This window comes from Quercus robur, chromosome 10 (genome assembly GCF_932294415.1).
Source record: "Quercus robur chromosome 10, dhQueRobu3.1, whole genome shotgun sequence".
Lineage (NCBI taxonomy): Eukaryota > Viridiplantae > Streptophyta > Magnoliopsida > Fagales > Fagaceae > Quercus > Quercus robur.
In genome coordinates, this window is record NC_065543.1 from 42,743,105 (window position 1) to 42,758,237 (window position 15,133).

Below are 15,133 nucleotides of genomic sequence, written 5' to 3' on the forward strand. Positions count from 1 at the left end.
ACTTTGACCGGCCATTGACTTTTGCTGTCCAGGTTCTCCTTACCCAGTTTTTCGCGTAGATTTCATTTTTGCAGTCTGTTTTTGCATATTGTGTCTCTAAATGGATAAAAAGGATGTTTTTCTTCCTCGCCCCATCAATACTGTATTGGAGGGGAACAAGAATTACTTATCTTGGTCTCAAGCTATGCGCAGTTTTCTTAAGGGTCGCATGCTCTGGCATTACTGTATTGGTGCAGTCGCCATTCCTGTCAAAGGAGCAAGTGAAGAAGATGTTGCCTTCCTTGGTCGCATGATTGAATGGGATAGTCACAACCACATGATCCTCACATGGATTCAGAACACTTCCATTCCCTCGATCTCCAATCTGTTGGGCAGCTTTGATGATGCAAAATCAACATGGGATATGTTGGCCAAAAGGTACTCCACTACTCACGGCTCCATGAAATATCAGTTAGTGGTTGAATTACATCAACTCAGGCAAGAACCAGGGCAATCCATCAATGACTACTATGATCAGCTTTGCTTCATTTGGGACAAAATTGACCTTTCTGATCCAACTTGGGCATGCTCAAAGGATGCTCAGCAACATGCTTCCATCAGAGATGAATTTCGCCTTTATGAATTCTTGATGTCCCTTCACAAGGACTTTGAGCCCATTCGAGGTCAACTTCTAAATCGCAGTCCTGCTCTCTCTCTTGATACTGCTGTGAACGAGTTAGTTAGAGAAGAAGCTCGTCTTGCAACCCTTCAAGCTCAGAATAAGCTCAATGTTTTGGCTCTTACTCCTTCTGCTTCGCCCATAGAGCAACCTCAGCACTCAGGTGACTCCTCTGGCTCTAGCAATCGTCGCAAGCAAACCAACAAAAAGTTCTGCAACTATTGCAAGCGTCCTGGCCACACCATTGAGACTTGTTACCGTCGCAACAAATCTACTGTTGCTGTTGCTAATGCTGAGTCTACTCCACCGATGGCTTCCATTTCCGCTGAGTCCCAGTCTTCTGGATCCACTATCAACCTCTCTTCCACTGAAATACAGGAGATCATAGCTCAGGCTGTTCGTATGGCTGGTAATGCATCTCTTTCCACTGCTCTTTCAGTTTTACCCGGTAAGTCTCAAACTTGCCTTTTTGATTCTGCCTGTTCCAATCACATGACACCCCACTCATCCTTATTCTCCAAACTTGACCCTACACCACACCCTCTAAATATTCATATAGCTGATGGTTCCACCATGCATGGGAATAGTTTAGGTTTTGTTTCGACCTCCAATCTCTTTGTTCCTGGAGTCTTCCATGTACCTGACCTATCCTATAATTTGTGCTCTGTGGGACAATTAGCTGAACTAGGTTATCGCCTTATTTTTTACTATTCTGGGTGTATTGTGTAGGATCCGAGGACGGGACAAGAGCTTGGGACCGGCCCTAGAGTTGGGCGTATGTTTCCCGTGGACAATCTTCATCTTCCACCTGTTGCTCCTGTTTCTGTTGCTGCTGCAGCTGCAGCTGCTGTAGTTTCTTCCTTACCGTCTCTCGCACTTTGGCATTCTCATCTTGGTCATGCATCATCTTCTCGGGTACAACAATTAGCTTCTAAGGGTCTGTTGGGTTCCGTGTCCAAAGACAATTTTAATTGTACTTCATGTCAGTTAGGAAAACAGCCAGCTTTACCTTTCAATAATAGTGAATCCATTTCTAATAGTATCTTTGAGTTAATTCATTCTGATGTTTGGGGACCTTCTCCTGTTGCTAGTATTGGTGGATCTCGATATTTTGTTATTTTTATTGATGATTATTCTCATTATAGTTGGATTTTTCCTATGAAATCTCGTTTTGAAATTTTACCAATATACAAAAACTTTGCAAAAATGGTTGAAACACAATTCTCCAAACGTATCAAAACTTTTCGTTCTGATAATGCTCTTGAATATACTCAATATGCATTTCAAGCTCTGTTACATTCCTATGGCACTATACATCATCTAACTTGTCCAGGTATCTCTCAGCAAAATGGTTGAGCTGAAAGAAAACTTCGTCATATTCTTGACACTGTTCGTGCTCTTCTTCTTTCTGCCAAAGTTCCTGCCCCATTTTAGGGTGAAGCTGCTCTTCATGCTGTTCATGCGATCAATCGTATTCCAAGCACTGTCATCCATAATCAGACTCCGTATGAGCGTCTTTTTGGGTCACCCCCTGAATATCATCACCTTCACTCCTTTGGATCTGCTTGTTTCATTCTTCTTCAGCCTCATGAGCACAACAAACTTGAACCTCGATCTAGACTTTGTTGTTTCCTTGGTTATGGTGAAACTCAAAAAAGGTATCGGTGTTATGATCCTGTCTCTCATAGACTTCATGTTTCTCGTAATGTTGTCTTTTGGGAACATCGATTATTTGTTGAACTCTCTCACTTTCGTTCTTCCCTGACTACCTTATCTGTTTTAGAAATATTTCCCGATGAGTCTCTTGTTCCTTCTACAAATACTTTTGATCCTCCTTTGAACTTTTCTCCAGATATTTTTGATGCTTCTCCTAGACAGGTCGAAGATGAACAGGTTAATGACGAGCTATCCCACCTTGGGCCTGGGTCCCCTGCTCCTGCTCTGTCTGAGAATCCTCCACAAGACATTCGCCTCGCCACTCAACCCGAGTAAGATCCATTCCTCCACATTTACTTGACTATCATTGTTACACTGCCCTTGCTACTCTTCATGAGCCTCAGACCTATCGTGAGGCCTCCACTGACCCTTTATGGTAGATTGCAATGAAAAAGGAACTTGATGCATTAACCAAAAACCATACTTGGGATCTGGTCACTCTCCCTCCTGGACAGTCTGTGGTTGGTTGTAAGTGGATCTATAAGATCAAGACTTGCTCTGATGGGTCCATTGAGCGCTACAAGGCTCGTCTTGTTGCAAAAGGTTTTACACAAGAGTATGGGATTGATTATGAAGAGACTTTCGCTTTAGTGGCTCATATCTCCACTGTTCGTGCCCTCTTAGCTGTTGTTGCTGCTAGTAAATGGGACCTTTTTCAGATGGATGTTAAAAATGCCTTCCTTAATGGGGATCTAAGTGAAGAAGTCTATATGCAACCTCCTCTTGGCCTCTCTGTTGATTCAAACAAGGTTTGTCACCTTCGACGTGCACTTTATGGCCTTAAACAAGCTCCACGAGCTTTGTTTGCCAAGTTCAGCTCTACTATCTTTCGCTTGGGTTACACTGCCAGTCCATATGATTCTGCATTATTTCTTCGTCGCACTGATACAGGCACTATTTTGCTTCTTTTATATGTGGATGATATGATCATAACTGGTGATGATCTCAGAGGCATTCAAGAACTCAAGGATTTTCTCAGTCAGCAGTTTGAGATGAAAGATCTTGGACATCTCAGCTATTTCTTGGGTCTTGAAATTACACATTCCACAGATGGTCTCTATGTTACTCAAGTCAAGTATGCTTCTGACCTTTTGTCTCGAGCTGGACTCACTGATAGCAAAACTGTTGACACTCCAGTTGAGCTTAATGCGCATTTGACACCCTCGGGGGGGAAACCATTGTCTAATCCTTCTCTTTACAGACGATTGGTTGGCAGCTTAGTTTATCTCACAGTTACTCGTCCAGACATTTCTTATGCTATTCATCAGGTGAGCCAGTATCTGTCTGCTCCACGATCAACTCACTATGCTACTGTTCTGCGCATTCTTCGATACCTGAAGGGCACTCTCTTCCATGGCCTTTTCTACTCAGCTCAGTCTCCTCTTGTACTTCGTGCATTCTCTGATGCTGATTGGGCAGGAGATCCCATTGATCACAGGTCCACTACAGGTTATTGCTTTCTCCTTGGTTTTTCCTTGATTTCTTGGCGAAGTAAGAAACAAACTTTTGTGGCCCGCTCCAGTACTTGTAAGGTTGAATTTATTCAACCATCTAATTGGCTTTATTCCGTGCCAAATTTGCTTGTAATTCAGCATTTAGTAACCCTGTATTTAGGTGGGATTGTTGTAAGGGTAGTGAGTGAGATAGAGTGAAGATTGCTCAAGAGTGTGCAAGAAAACAGAGTGTCGCGGCTGGGACTCGCGGGTGGACTCGCGGCTTCAACCCGCCAGAAGATGCACACGTGCTAAGCATGCTGGAAGATGAACAGTCATGCTAGCTGGAGCACTACAGGACAAAACAGGACAACTGGCCATACGGTTAACTCGCGACTGGAACTCGCGACTTAGTCAAGCCGCGAGGTCAAGCCGCGAGCCACCCCTGTTTTGGAAAAACCTGACGTTTCGCATTCCTCTTCACTCCAGTATAAATACCCTTTTAACCCACGATTGAAAGAGAGCTTCCAGAGAGAATTTTGAGAAAGAAACCCTAAAGAAAAACCAGATTGTTTCACCCACAATCTCTACCTTAGAGTCTCATCAAATTCCCTCACTCTCTTCCTCTCCATTGTCAAATCCTTGAGAGGCATTATACCAAACCTGGTTCTCACCATTATCATCTCTGTGAGACAGACGTTTGGAGTTCTGGGAAGCAGTTAGGAAGGAGCCAATCTTTATTGGTTGATGCTACGGTGTAGTAGCGGAATCCGGAAAGCTAGAAAAGAAAAAGGTTCGGCGCAACCTCGTTGGAGCAAGAAGCTTGGAGGGCTTAGGTGCATTGGGTAGATTAGGCTTGGAGGGTCTATTGCTGTCCTTGTATCCCAACTGTATTTTCTAGTGGATTGATTACCGCTTGGAGGGCGGCGGAGAGGTTTTTCGCCGAGGTCTTCGGTTTCCTCTTCGATAACATATCTGGTGTTATCTCTGTGTTTGCATCCTCCTTCCTCTCTATCTCTGCCTTTACATTATCTGCTGTGGTTTATTTTGTTGTGGCTTAGATAGTTGTTTAATCAATTCCATATTATAGCATATGTTAAGTTTCCGCACACTAGTTGTTTGACATATTGCTTGGGTTGGTTAAGTTGGTTTTTGGGGGTCTAAACGTTCAAAAGTGTTTTTGTACACGTTTTTGAACTTTCAATTGGTATCAGAGCGGGTACACAGCTGTTTGGTTTCATTACCATTGTGTGATCCTTGACTCCCTTTTTGAGATGGATAGGTCTCAATCCCTTAATGCACCTCCATATTTTGATGGAAGTAATTATGCATTTTGGAAGGTTCGTATGAGAGCTTTTTTATGCTCTATTGATGAATCCGTGTGGGATGCTGTTGAGATTGGTTGGACCAAACCTGAGGCAGCCAAATCCACATGGGATAAGGCAGCACTTGCTGCATTTAATGCTAACAGTAAAGCACTAAATGCTATTTTCTGTGGTGTGTCTCCAGATGAATTTCACAGGATTTCTCACATTACCATTGCCAAAGATGCATGGGAGATTCTGGAAACAACTTATGAAGGCACGAAGAAAGTAAAAGATACCAAGTTACAAATGCTGACCACTCGGTTTGAGGAGCTCAAGATGAGTGAGGATGAGTCTTTCGACTCTTTCTATGGGAAGTTAAATGAAGTGGTTGTCAGTAAGTTTAACTTGGGGGAGAAGATGGAGGACTCAAAGATTGTAAGGAAGATCCTTCGATCATTGCCGGAAAGCTTCCGTGCTAAGGTGACAGCCATTGAAGAGAGCAAGGATCTTGACGACATCAGAGTACAGGAGCTGGTTGGTTCTCTGCAGACCTATGAGATGTCGCTGCCAAATCAACGGAAGAGCAAATCCCTTGCTCTAAAGACCACTAATGAGAAGGTGGAAGATCAAGGCTCATCGGGAGAAGATATGGTGGACAAAGATGTAGCCTATCTTGTTAAAAATTTCAGAAAGTTTTTGAAATTCAAAAACAATGGAAAATTTGATGATAAGAGAAAATTCCAAAATTCTGGAAGGGAGAAGAGGGATTTCAACAGGAAAGATGGAAAAGAATCCCAATCCACACAAGGTGTCACTTGTTTTGAATGCAACGGGCATGGACACTTTAAGAGGGAATGTCCGAATTATTTGAAATCGAAAGGCAAGGTGTATGCCACGACCCTGAGTGACTCAGATTCGTCTGACTCTGAATCTGAAGAAAGCTGTGATGGAGAGGGGAACTATTCAGCTTTCATGACTATTGCTCATGTTGAGTCGTCGGACAAGTTGAATTTGCTTGTACAAGACCTTGGAGAACATAGTGATGATGAATCACTAGGAATTGTTGAAGAATCGGAAGCTGAAGAAGAAGAGAGCACAGCAACTCTTCAAGAAAATTACAACTCACTCTTGGAGAAGTCAGGTGAATACACAAGGGTAGCCAAGGCTGCTGTGAGAAAGATGAAGAAGGCTGAGGAGGACTACAAAAGTCTCCTAATCCGGTATAGGGAGGCCAAATGCGAGATTGAAACTTTGAATGGTGAGCTGTCCGAAGCTTACACTAAAGTAAGATTTCTTGAGAATGAGGTGATGCAAGCAAATGCTAAAATAGAGAGGGTCACCACCAAGAAGCTAGATGATGTTATATCATCTCAAAAGAGCTTCTCAGACAAATCCAGACTGGGATATACCGGAGGAGGTAGTTCAACTGGAAATGTCACCAAAGAAGTGAAGTTTGTCAAAGCCAAAGATCCAGTTGTAGCTGACCCTACTGATGTGAAGCTCGAGGTGGAGGAGAAGAAGAATGTGGTGGACCAACGGATGCTGAATCATCGTAATCAGTATGTGGGCAGGTCAGAGTCTCGTGCCAAGTCACGTCCTCGACCACAAAGAGGTCCTAGAGGAATGTATGTGTGCCATTATTGCGGACTTCAAGGGCACACTCGACCAAATTGCCAAAAGCTGAGAGCAAAGAACAATGCAACTCCTCAAAGGTCAGGAGGACCAAGAATTGATAGGAGAACTTGGGCAGGTGATCAACCTAGAGAGCAAAATGGAGATCCCGGAATGATGAACGTGATGAAGATGATTGGTGCATTCACCAACTGCTTGGAAAGCTTCTCATGAAGGTTTGAAAGCCCTAACTCCCGTACCCAATCCTTTAAGGAAATCACCCCAAACGCAAGTGACGTGTGGGTGAAAAGGGGTACTCATGCATAAGCATTACAACATGTCCATGCATTAATACTTCCTATGCTTTGTGACTATGTTTGTTTGGTATGCTTGTTGTGTTGGTTCTTGGTTGCTTGGTTATTCTTCTTGTGAATATTTCTTAATTGTGTTTTATCAATCTTTTTGTTTCTTGAGTCAAAAATCCAAAAATTACATAAAGAATTTGAAAATCAAAAGGCTTGATTTACTTTGTTGAGTTTTGTCTTAAAACTCGTTTTGCCTTGTACATTTGTGCTAATGGCTTTGTGCATTTTCGAGCATTGCTTGTTTTCATGCACTCATATCACTATGGGAAAAATCTTGAAATCTATGTGATTGTTGTAAATAGATCTTCAAACTTGTCATGAATGATTAGTGAATGGTTATGTTGATCTTGAAACATGCATAGACTTGTGTCTATATCTCTTCCCACTTTTTATTTTTTTGCTAAAAAAAGCTCACCAAATGTAAATCTCCAAATGAAAAGAGATATTGAGCTGCAAAAGCCTGTCGCACATTCTAGTATTTGACTAGGAAAAAGGGTAAGCGACCTTATATTAAAAGTGAAATTTTATTCAAAAAGGCCAAAGGCCTGTTCTTCAAAGGCCTGTTCTTCAAAGAGAAATGTTACATATCCCTCTCACAATGAGAGATGATTGTCTCAAAAAGATCAAATGTTATGATTGAAAGTGGAGTCAAATGAAAAGCTCCAAGTTATGTTATTAAGTTGTGTGGGAGGTCATATATTCATATTTCTATAATTGAGATTGGTCACATGATCTAGTGCTAATTGTGCATGCCTTGGTTGAATTGATCATTGAAGCTTCACATTAGACAAAGGACTATTTCATTGTTGATATCCACACACAACACACAAGTTTATGTTCGATAAATGCCATATTCATTTGTGTGATTGTACTTGATAAAATGTGTTTTCACATGCTCAATCTTTGTTAATTAAAGCACAAAAAGATTTTTGAGTGTTTTAAGTGTTTTTGGAAAGTGTTTTGTTGGAAAAATCTGAAAATTTCAAAAATACAGTTTTGCCCTGTTTTGGCGGCTCAGTCGCGGGTATGTCAAGTCGCGAGCCTCAGTCGCATCTTCGCTGGTCAGTTTTGGCGACTTGTTCGCGAGTGGAAGGTCTAGTCGCGAGATTCACTCAGAGATTTTCGCGGCTCAGCTCGCGACTCACTCGCGGGTAGACCTTCCAGTCGCGAAAAACACTTAGAAAAATTTTTCAAAATTTTGTTCTTGAGTGCTTTGGCGGCTTGAGCTGGCGACTGTGTGGCGACTTAATCCAGTCACGAAAATCGCGTGTTTTGCAGAAACAGGAGCAGTTTTTAAACTTTTTCAGTTTTTTCCCTCGAATTTTTGTGACTGTTCATCTTCTCTCTAAACACTCTCCCTCCCAAACACTCCGTGCTCCCTTTTCCAATCTCTTGTGTTGCACTCTTGTAGCTCAAAATCGTCAAGTTACAGGTATGGGTTTTCTGTTTTACCCTCTTTTCTTCATGATTTTGTGCTTTTACCCTTGATTTTTTGCATTTGATTGTGTTTTTGAAATGGGTTTGTGTTTCGGTCTCTGCTCCTTGTTCTTGCTTAGCGTGTGGTTGCTGTTGCTATAGTTTGTGGTAAATGATTGTCATATGCTTGTTGTTCTTCATCTTGTGCTTAGCTAAGTGTTTATTTTATTTCAATCTGTTTTTTGAGCTGTTGAGTGATATCTATTGGTTCTTCTGAGGTTGTGAGTTTTACTGTGCTAGATTTGCATGTTCTAGTGTGTCTATCTGTGGGTAGCTTCTGTTTGGATCAATATGTTGTTTGAGTGTCATATCATTTTTCCATTATCTGCCTCAATGTCATTTATCTGCCTTCAGGATAGTTTCACCATGTTGTTCATGTGTTTCCTATCCTAGCTTGGTTTATCCATGTGTTTGAACTAAGTAGCTTGTTGTTTAAGTTTTGTAGTTCATTTGTATGGTTGATATCTCTCTCTGTTAACTACATGGTACTGACTGGTTATGCACATATATTGCTATATGTTGTTGTGGCCTTTTCTGATTGATTCACAGATGGCTCCCTCACCACAGAAGAAGAAATCTACTGCCAAGAAGGCTGACAAGAGATTAAAAATGGATCCTAGATTGTTTAGGTCAGTTCACCACTTTGAGAGATACAAGGATAACTTCTTGAATGCAGGAATCATTCAAGAGAGATTTGTGGATTTGGAGGACTTAAGGCAAACTTTTATTCCCAGCTGTTTTGAAGGAAGAGGATGGGAAAAGCTTCTGGATGGTTTCCCTGTTGTGTGTGAACCCTTAATTAGGGAATTCTACTCAAATGCTGTGATAAAGGATAATGAATTGAGTTGCTGGGTGAGGGGTAAAGAGTTTGTCTTAGATGCTCATGTCATAGATGATGCATTAGGGCTTGAAGGATTAGATGATGAAGAATTTATCAATTACAATGGTAGGAGTGTGTCTATTGAAACAATTCAACAAAGGATAGGTGGGCAGAGAGAAGGGAAATGTTTGAATACCACTGCCTTTCTAGTGGACATGAGGTGCCTTACCATAATCATGATGTTTAACCTCTATCCCATTAGGAAATTGACTACAATCAACTGTGCTAGAGCAGTCTTTCTGATGGATCTCAAAGAAAAGAACTTCATAGACATAAGTTCCCACATTTATGACACCATTGTGGATGAGACTAGAACAACCTCTAGGCCTAAATTGATCTTTCCAAGTTTGCTTATGAGGATTTTTAGGAATAAAGGTGTTCCAATCCCTCAAGACATCAGTCCCATGTCTACACCCTCTGCAATCAACAAGCTCACCTGCAAAAGGATAAGTGTCAGGCTTCCAGGAGAAGAAGATGAAAGTGATGAAGGAGAGGCTGCTCCAATGGAGACTGAAGCAGAAGCAGCTGGACTTGCATCAACTTCAACACCTAGGAGAAGTGGCAAAAGACACAGAGCTTCAACTTCTGCAGACACACCTCCAGATGCTTTCCAGATCATTCTGGAAAGGCTTGATGGGATCAGGGCAGTCCAAACTGAGCATTCTGACAGGATGAGAGCCATGCAAGACCAGATTGATGTCTTGGCTGCTACACTTGACAGCTTCACAACTCAGCATGACAAGTGACCCTTTGGCCATTCCATGTCAAAAAGGGGGAGAAAGTTCATTGATGATTGAGAAGCAGAAAAGCAGCTTTTAAGGGGGAGTAATTTGTTGAGGGGGAGTAATGTGGTTATATATGTTTATGATTTGGGTATTTTAGTGTTTTTTTTATGGTTTTTGATACACTGTGTTTTGGTGTATAACTGTTTCTAACTCTTTTCATATACTCTTGGTTTAAACTTTAATATATGTTTGATGATGTTATTCAGGTATTTGTTGGTTTGTACCCATATGCTTTTGTAAGCTTTTAGGGTTTATGTTTTATGCATAGTTTGTAGGCTTTATGGTATGTACCATGCTTAAGTGCAGCCTTTATGCTATGTTGAAATCAGTACTTTAATCTAAATGTTCTGCATTGTGATTGTTGTACTGTCACTCTTGTGCCTTTGTAGGATTGTTCCTAGATGCATATGCCTTGTGTGCTATGCATTGGTTGAGTGTTGAGCATACAAGTGTCTTGCCTTGTGCTTGTTAACTTGTATGTCCTTGTGTTCATTCCAAGTGTGAATGAGCACTGTGATCACTACCTTGTGGTGCTCACTTGGTTGATCAAGCCATGGTTTGTTTATTAACTCCATCTTTGCTTGATCTCATATTGCCTGTTTCATATGCATTTATAATTTTCTGCTTACAATGATCATGGTGTATTGTTGTGTTTCAGGAGTTTATGTTCATATGATTCAAGTGCTTCACAGCTTCTAGAGTTAGGTGTGAGTGAGTTTTGATCAACTGTTCCCAACTCACATGATAAGTCTAGAGTCTGTTTTAGGGTTTTGTCACGGAATAGTCAAAGGGGGAGATTGTAAGGTTGAATTTATTCAACCATCTAATTGGCTTTATTCCGTGCCAAATTTGCTTGTAATTCAGCATTTAGTAACCCTGTATTTAGGTGGGATTGTTGTAAGGGTAGTGAGTGAGATAGAGTGAAGATTGCTCAAGAGTGTGCAAGAAAACAGAGTGTCGTGGCTGGGACTCGCGGGTGGACTCGTGGCTTTAACCCGCCAGAAGATGCACACGTGCTAAGCATGCTGGAAGATGAACAGTCATGCTAGCTGGAGCACTACAGGACAAAACAGGACAACTGGCCATACGGTTAACTCGCGACTGGAACTCGCGACTTAGTCAAGCCGCGAGGTCAAGCCGCGAGCCACCCCTGTTTTGGAAAAACCTGACGTTTCGCATTCCTCTTCACTCCAGTATAAATACCCTTTTAACCCACGATTGAAAGAGAGCTTCCAGAGAGAATTTTGAGAAAGAAACCCTAAAGAAAAACCAGATTGTTTCACCCACAATCTCTACCTTAGAGTCTCATCAAATTCCCTCACTCTCTTCCTCTCCATTGTCAAATCCTTGAGAGGCATTATACCAAACCTGGTTCTCACCATTATCATCTCTGTGAGACAGACGTTTGGAGTTCTGGGAAGCAGTTAGGAAGGAGCCAATCTTTATTGGTTGATGCTACGGTGTAGTAGCGGAATCCGGAAAGCTAGAAAAGAAAAAGGTTCGGCGCAACCTCGTTGGAGCAAGAAGCTTGGAGGGCTTAGGTGCATTGGGTAGATTAGGCTTGGAGGGTCTATTGCTGTCCTTATATCCCAACTGTATTTTCTAGTGGATTGATTACCGCTTGGAGGGCGGCGGAGAGGTTTTTCGCCGAGGTCTTCGGTTTCCTCTTCGATAACATATCTGGTGTTATCTCTGTGTTTGCATCATCCTTCCTCTCTATCTCTGCCTTTACATTATCTGCTGTGGTTTATTTTGTTGTGGCTTAGATAGTTGTTTAATCAATTCCATATTATAGCATATGTTAAGTTTCCGCACACTAGTTGTTTGACATATTGCTTGGGTTGGTTAAGTTGGTTTTTGGGGGTCTAAACGTTCAAAAGTGTTTTTGTACACGTTTTTGAACTTTCAGTACTGAAGCAGAATATCGTGCTCCTGTCGATACCACATCTGAGCTCCTTTGGCTACGATGGCTTCTTAAGGATTTGGATGTGTCCACATCCTCTGCTACTCCCTTTTATTTTGACAACCAGAGTGCCATTCATATTGCTCACAATGATGTCTTCCATGAACGGACTAAACACATTGAGATTGATTGTCACTTTATCCGTTATCATCTTGTCCATGGTGCTCTCAAGTTGTTCTCCGTATCCTCCAAAGATCAACTTGCATATATCTTCACCAAGTCCTTTCCTAAGGGACGCACTCGTGATTTGGTTGACAACCTTAAGCTGGTCTCACATCCACCTTGAGTTTGAGGGGGGATGTTAATGTATATTATGTTATGGGCTTTAGGCCCAGCTAGTTTACTTGTTTAGCACACTTGTACTTGTACTACACTTTACTTGTACCGCACACATAGGCTTACTTGTACTACACACATATGCCTCTTATATAGAGGCACACATGTATATTCTTTGATTATGAAATACAATACAATCATTTTGTATTTCTAACACATTTCATATGGAGAATATCCATTTCCGTAAACTTTTCATCTATGACTTTTTCCATTTGATACCTTGCATTTCTAATCTTTTTTATTTTCTATTTTTTGCTTAAAAGGGGATGCTTGTACTGTGTCTAACTGCAACAATTGCAAAACTGCATCCTCCCCACTGTGAAACAAAAGGGATAAGGAATTGCCCTAGACCAACACCATGGCAAATGGCTTTTCTATTAAGCAGCCTGGGACTACTTGTTGTAGGGGCTGGTGGCATTAGACCGTGTAACTTGGCCTTTGGTGCTGATCAATTCAATCCCAACACTGAATCTGGAAAGAGGGGAATCAGCAGCTTCTTCAATTGGTACTACTTCACCTTCACTTTTGCCATGATGGTATCTTTAACATTCATTGTATACGTGCAATCCAGTGTGAGCTGGGCCTGGGGGTTGGCGATTCCTACTTTCCTGATGCTCTTATCATGTGTACTCTTCTTTGTTGGTACACGAATTTATGTGATTCTAAAACCCGAGGGCAGTCCTTTGGCAAACATAGTGCAGGTTATCGTGGCCGCAGTCAAGAAGAGGCAATTGAAACTACCAGAGCAACCATGGCTCTCCCTTTTTAACCATATTTCCACAAGTACCATCAACTCCAAGCTTCCTTACACGGACCAGTTCAGGTAACAGAAACTGCTCATCTACTAACGTAAATTTGGCTCTTTGAAACTCTATGCCTCTTGCCATTTTTATTAGTCTCGTACCTCAAAAATTGATTGTGAGACCATGCATCATACATGTAACGAAAATCATAATTACCACTAAAGTGCTCCACTTTATGTTCTACCAAGTACATATACGAATATTTGTTTTTTTCCATTTTAAATTTAGATTACTTTATATGAAACAAATAAAATAAAATAAAATAAAAAATGAAAGAAAGAAAGAGACAAAGACATGTAATATTGGTAAGCAATAATTGATGGAGTATAAAATAGAAGAACATATATAAGATTTCTATTCATCACACATCTATACATTTTTCAAGTTGTGTATTAAGACTATTCTACCTTTAGGACACACTCAACAAAGTCCAATTACACATTAATTCTTTTTTCTTTAGTTGACATGGCCCACGAAATCTGCAATAACCAACCAAGGCAATGATTTTCTCAGGTTTCTAGATAAAGCTGCAATCAGAACCCCTGAAGACCAAGTAAAATCTGACGGATCAGCAGCCAATCCATGGAGACTTTGCAGTATGCAGCAAGTGGAACAAGTAAAATGCGTGATGAGAGTGATTCCCATATGGGTCTCAGCCAGTGTATACTGTATTGTCCTGGTCCAACAACAAACATACGCAGTATTCCAAGCCCTCCAATTTGATAGACGCCTTGGCAATACCAATTTCGACATCCCTGCTGCCTCCTACACTGTTTTCAACATGCTTGCCCTCACTATCTGGATACCGATCTATGACCGTATCATAGTCCCAATACTAAGAAGGTTCACAGGCAAAGAAGGTGGCATCACAGTCCTGCAAAAGATGGGTGTTGGCATGGTTCTTGCTATAATCACCATGCTTATGTCAACAGTTGTTGAAGAAAGGAGAAGAACATTGGCTCTCAATAAACCAGTAGGTATAGACCCAAGAAGAGGTGCAATTTCTTCTCTTTCTGGTATGTGGTTGGTGCCACAGCTATCACTGGTAGGACTTTCTGAAGCATTTACCGTCATTGCTGGAGTTGAATTCTATTACAAGCAATTCCCAGAAAACATGAGAAGCATTGGTGGGTCTTTCCTATTTGTTGGTTTTGCTTTGTCCAATTATTTGAGTAGTTTCTTGGCGTCAGTGGTTCACAGGACTACTTCTGGAGCTGCAACTGGGCAATGGTTGCCTCAAGATCTTAACAAGGGAAGATTGGATTACTTTTATTACTTGATTGCTGCAATAGAGGTAGTAAACTTTGGTTACTTCATAATGTGTGCAAAGTGGTACAAGTACAAAGGAAGTGGCACCAGTGTTCATGAAGTCGACAAGGGGAAAATGCAGTCCGAAAAAGAAAAACCTCTTGTTTGAAACATTATTTGGTTAGAGATTTCTAATATTGTTGTTTAAGTGTTATGGAAATACGTGTGGGTTAAAAAATGTTGTGGAAATATGTGTTTCATTATTTAAACACTATAAACTGTTTTTTAACAATTGTACCAAGCACTCCCCTATATACGAGGAAATAAAGAATGCCTAGAATAAATAAAAATAAGTCAGTTGTTAAGTTGTGGTCCATAGTTGGTGAAACATAAAATAGAATACTCACTATAGTACAAGGGATTTTCACTTTATAATGTTAAAATATTTTTGCTAATGTGCTCTTTGTTTGTGCACATGATGATCAAATCATAGTTTTAAAAACTGGACCATACTGGCCGATTCAACCGAGACCGGGTACCAATCCAATAAAA

The 15,133-nt window shown here is 41.1% G+C and overlaps 2 protein-coding genes across 2 annotated transcripts; both read left to right on the forward strand.

The window, feature by feature from the left end:
- On the forward strand, positions 1–1,700 carry LOC126701544 (uncharacterized). Its single transcript, XM_050399707.1, has 2 exons — positions 1–1,067; positions 1,388–1,700. The coding sequence occupies exons 1-2, from the start codon at positions 101–103 to the stop codon at positions 1,423–1,425; spliced, it is 1,005 nt and encodes a 334-aa protein (XP_050255664.1). The 5' UTR covers positions 1–100; the 3' UTR covers positions 1,426–1,700.
- A 10,995-nt stretch (positions 1,701–12,695) lies between these two features.
- Positions 12,696–14,882, forward strand: LOC126701543 (protein NRT1/ PTR FAMILY 2.11-like). The gene is made up of 2 exons (XM_050399706.1): positions 12,696–13,353; positions 13,847–14,882. Exons 1-2 carry the CDS (start codon positions 12,797–12,799, stop codon positions 14,748–14,750), a joined length of 1,461 nt encoding a protein of 486 aa, XP_050255663.1. The 5' UTR covers positions 12,696–12,796; the 3' UTR covers positions 14,751–14,882.
- Positions 14,883–15,133: the final 251 nt, after the last annotated feature.

Coding starts and splice junctions, on each gene's coding strand:
- LOC126701544 (XM_050399707.1), top strand. CDS start 101: ATGGATAAAAAGGATGTTTTTCTTCCTCGCCCCATCAATACTGTATTG. Junction 1,068..1,387: donor TCAGGCTGTTCGTATGGCTG/GTAATGCATCTC, acceptor TGTATTGTGTAG/GATCCGAGGACGGGACAAGA.
- LOC126701543 (XM_050399706.1), top strand. CDS start 12,797: ATGCTTGTACTGTGTCTAACTGCAACAATTGCAAAACTGCATCCTCCC. Junction 13,354..13,846: donor CCTTACACGGACCAGTTCAG/GTAACAGAAACT, acceptor TGATTTTCTCAG/GTTTCTAGATAAAGCTGCAA.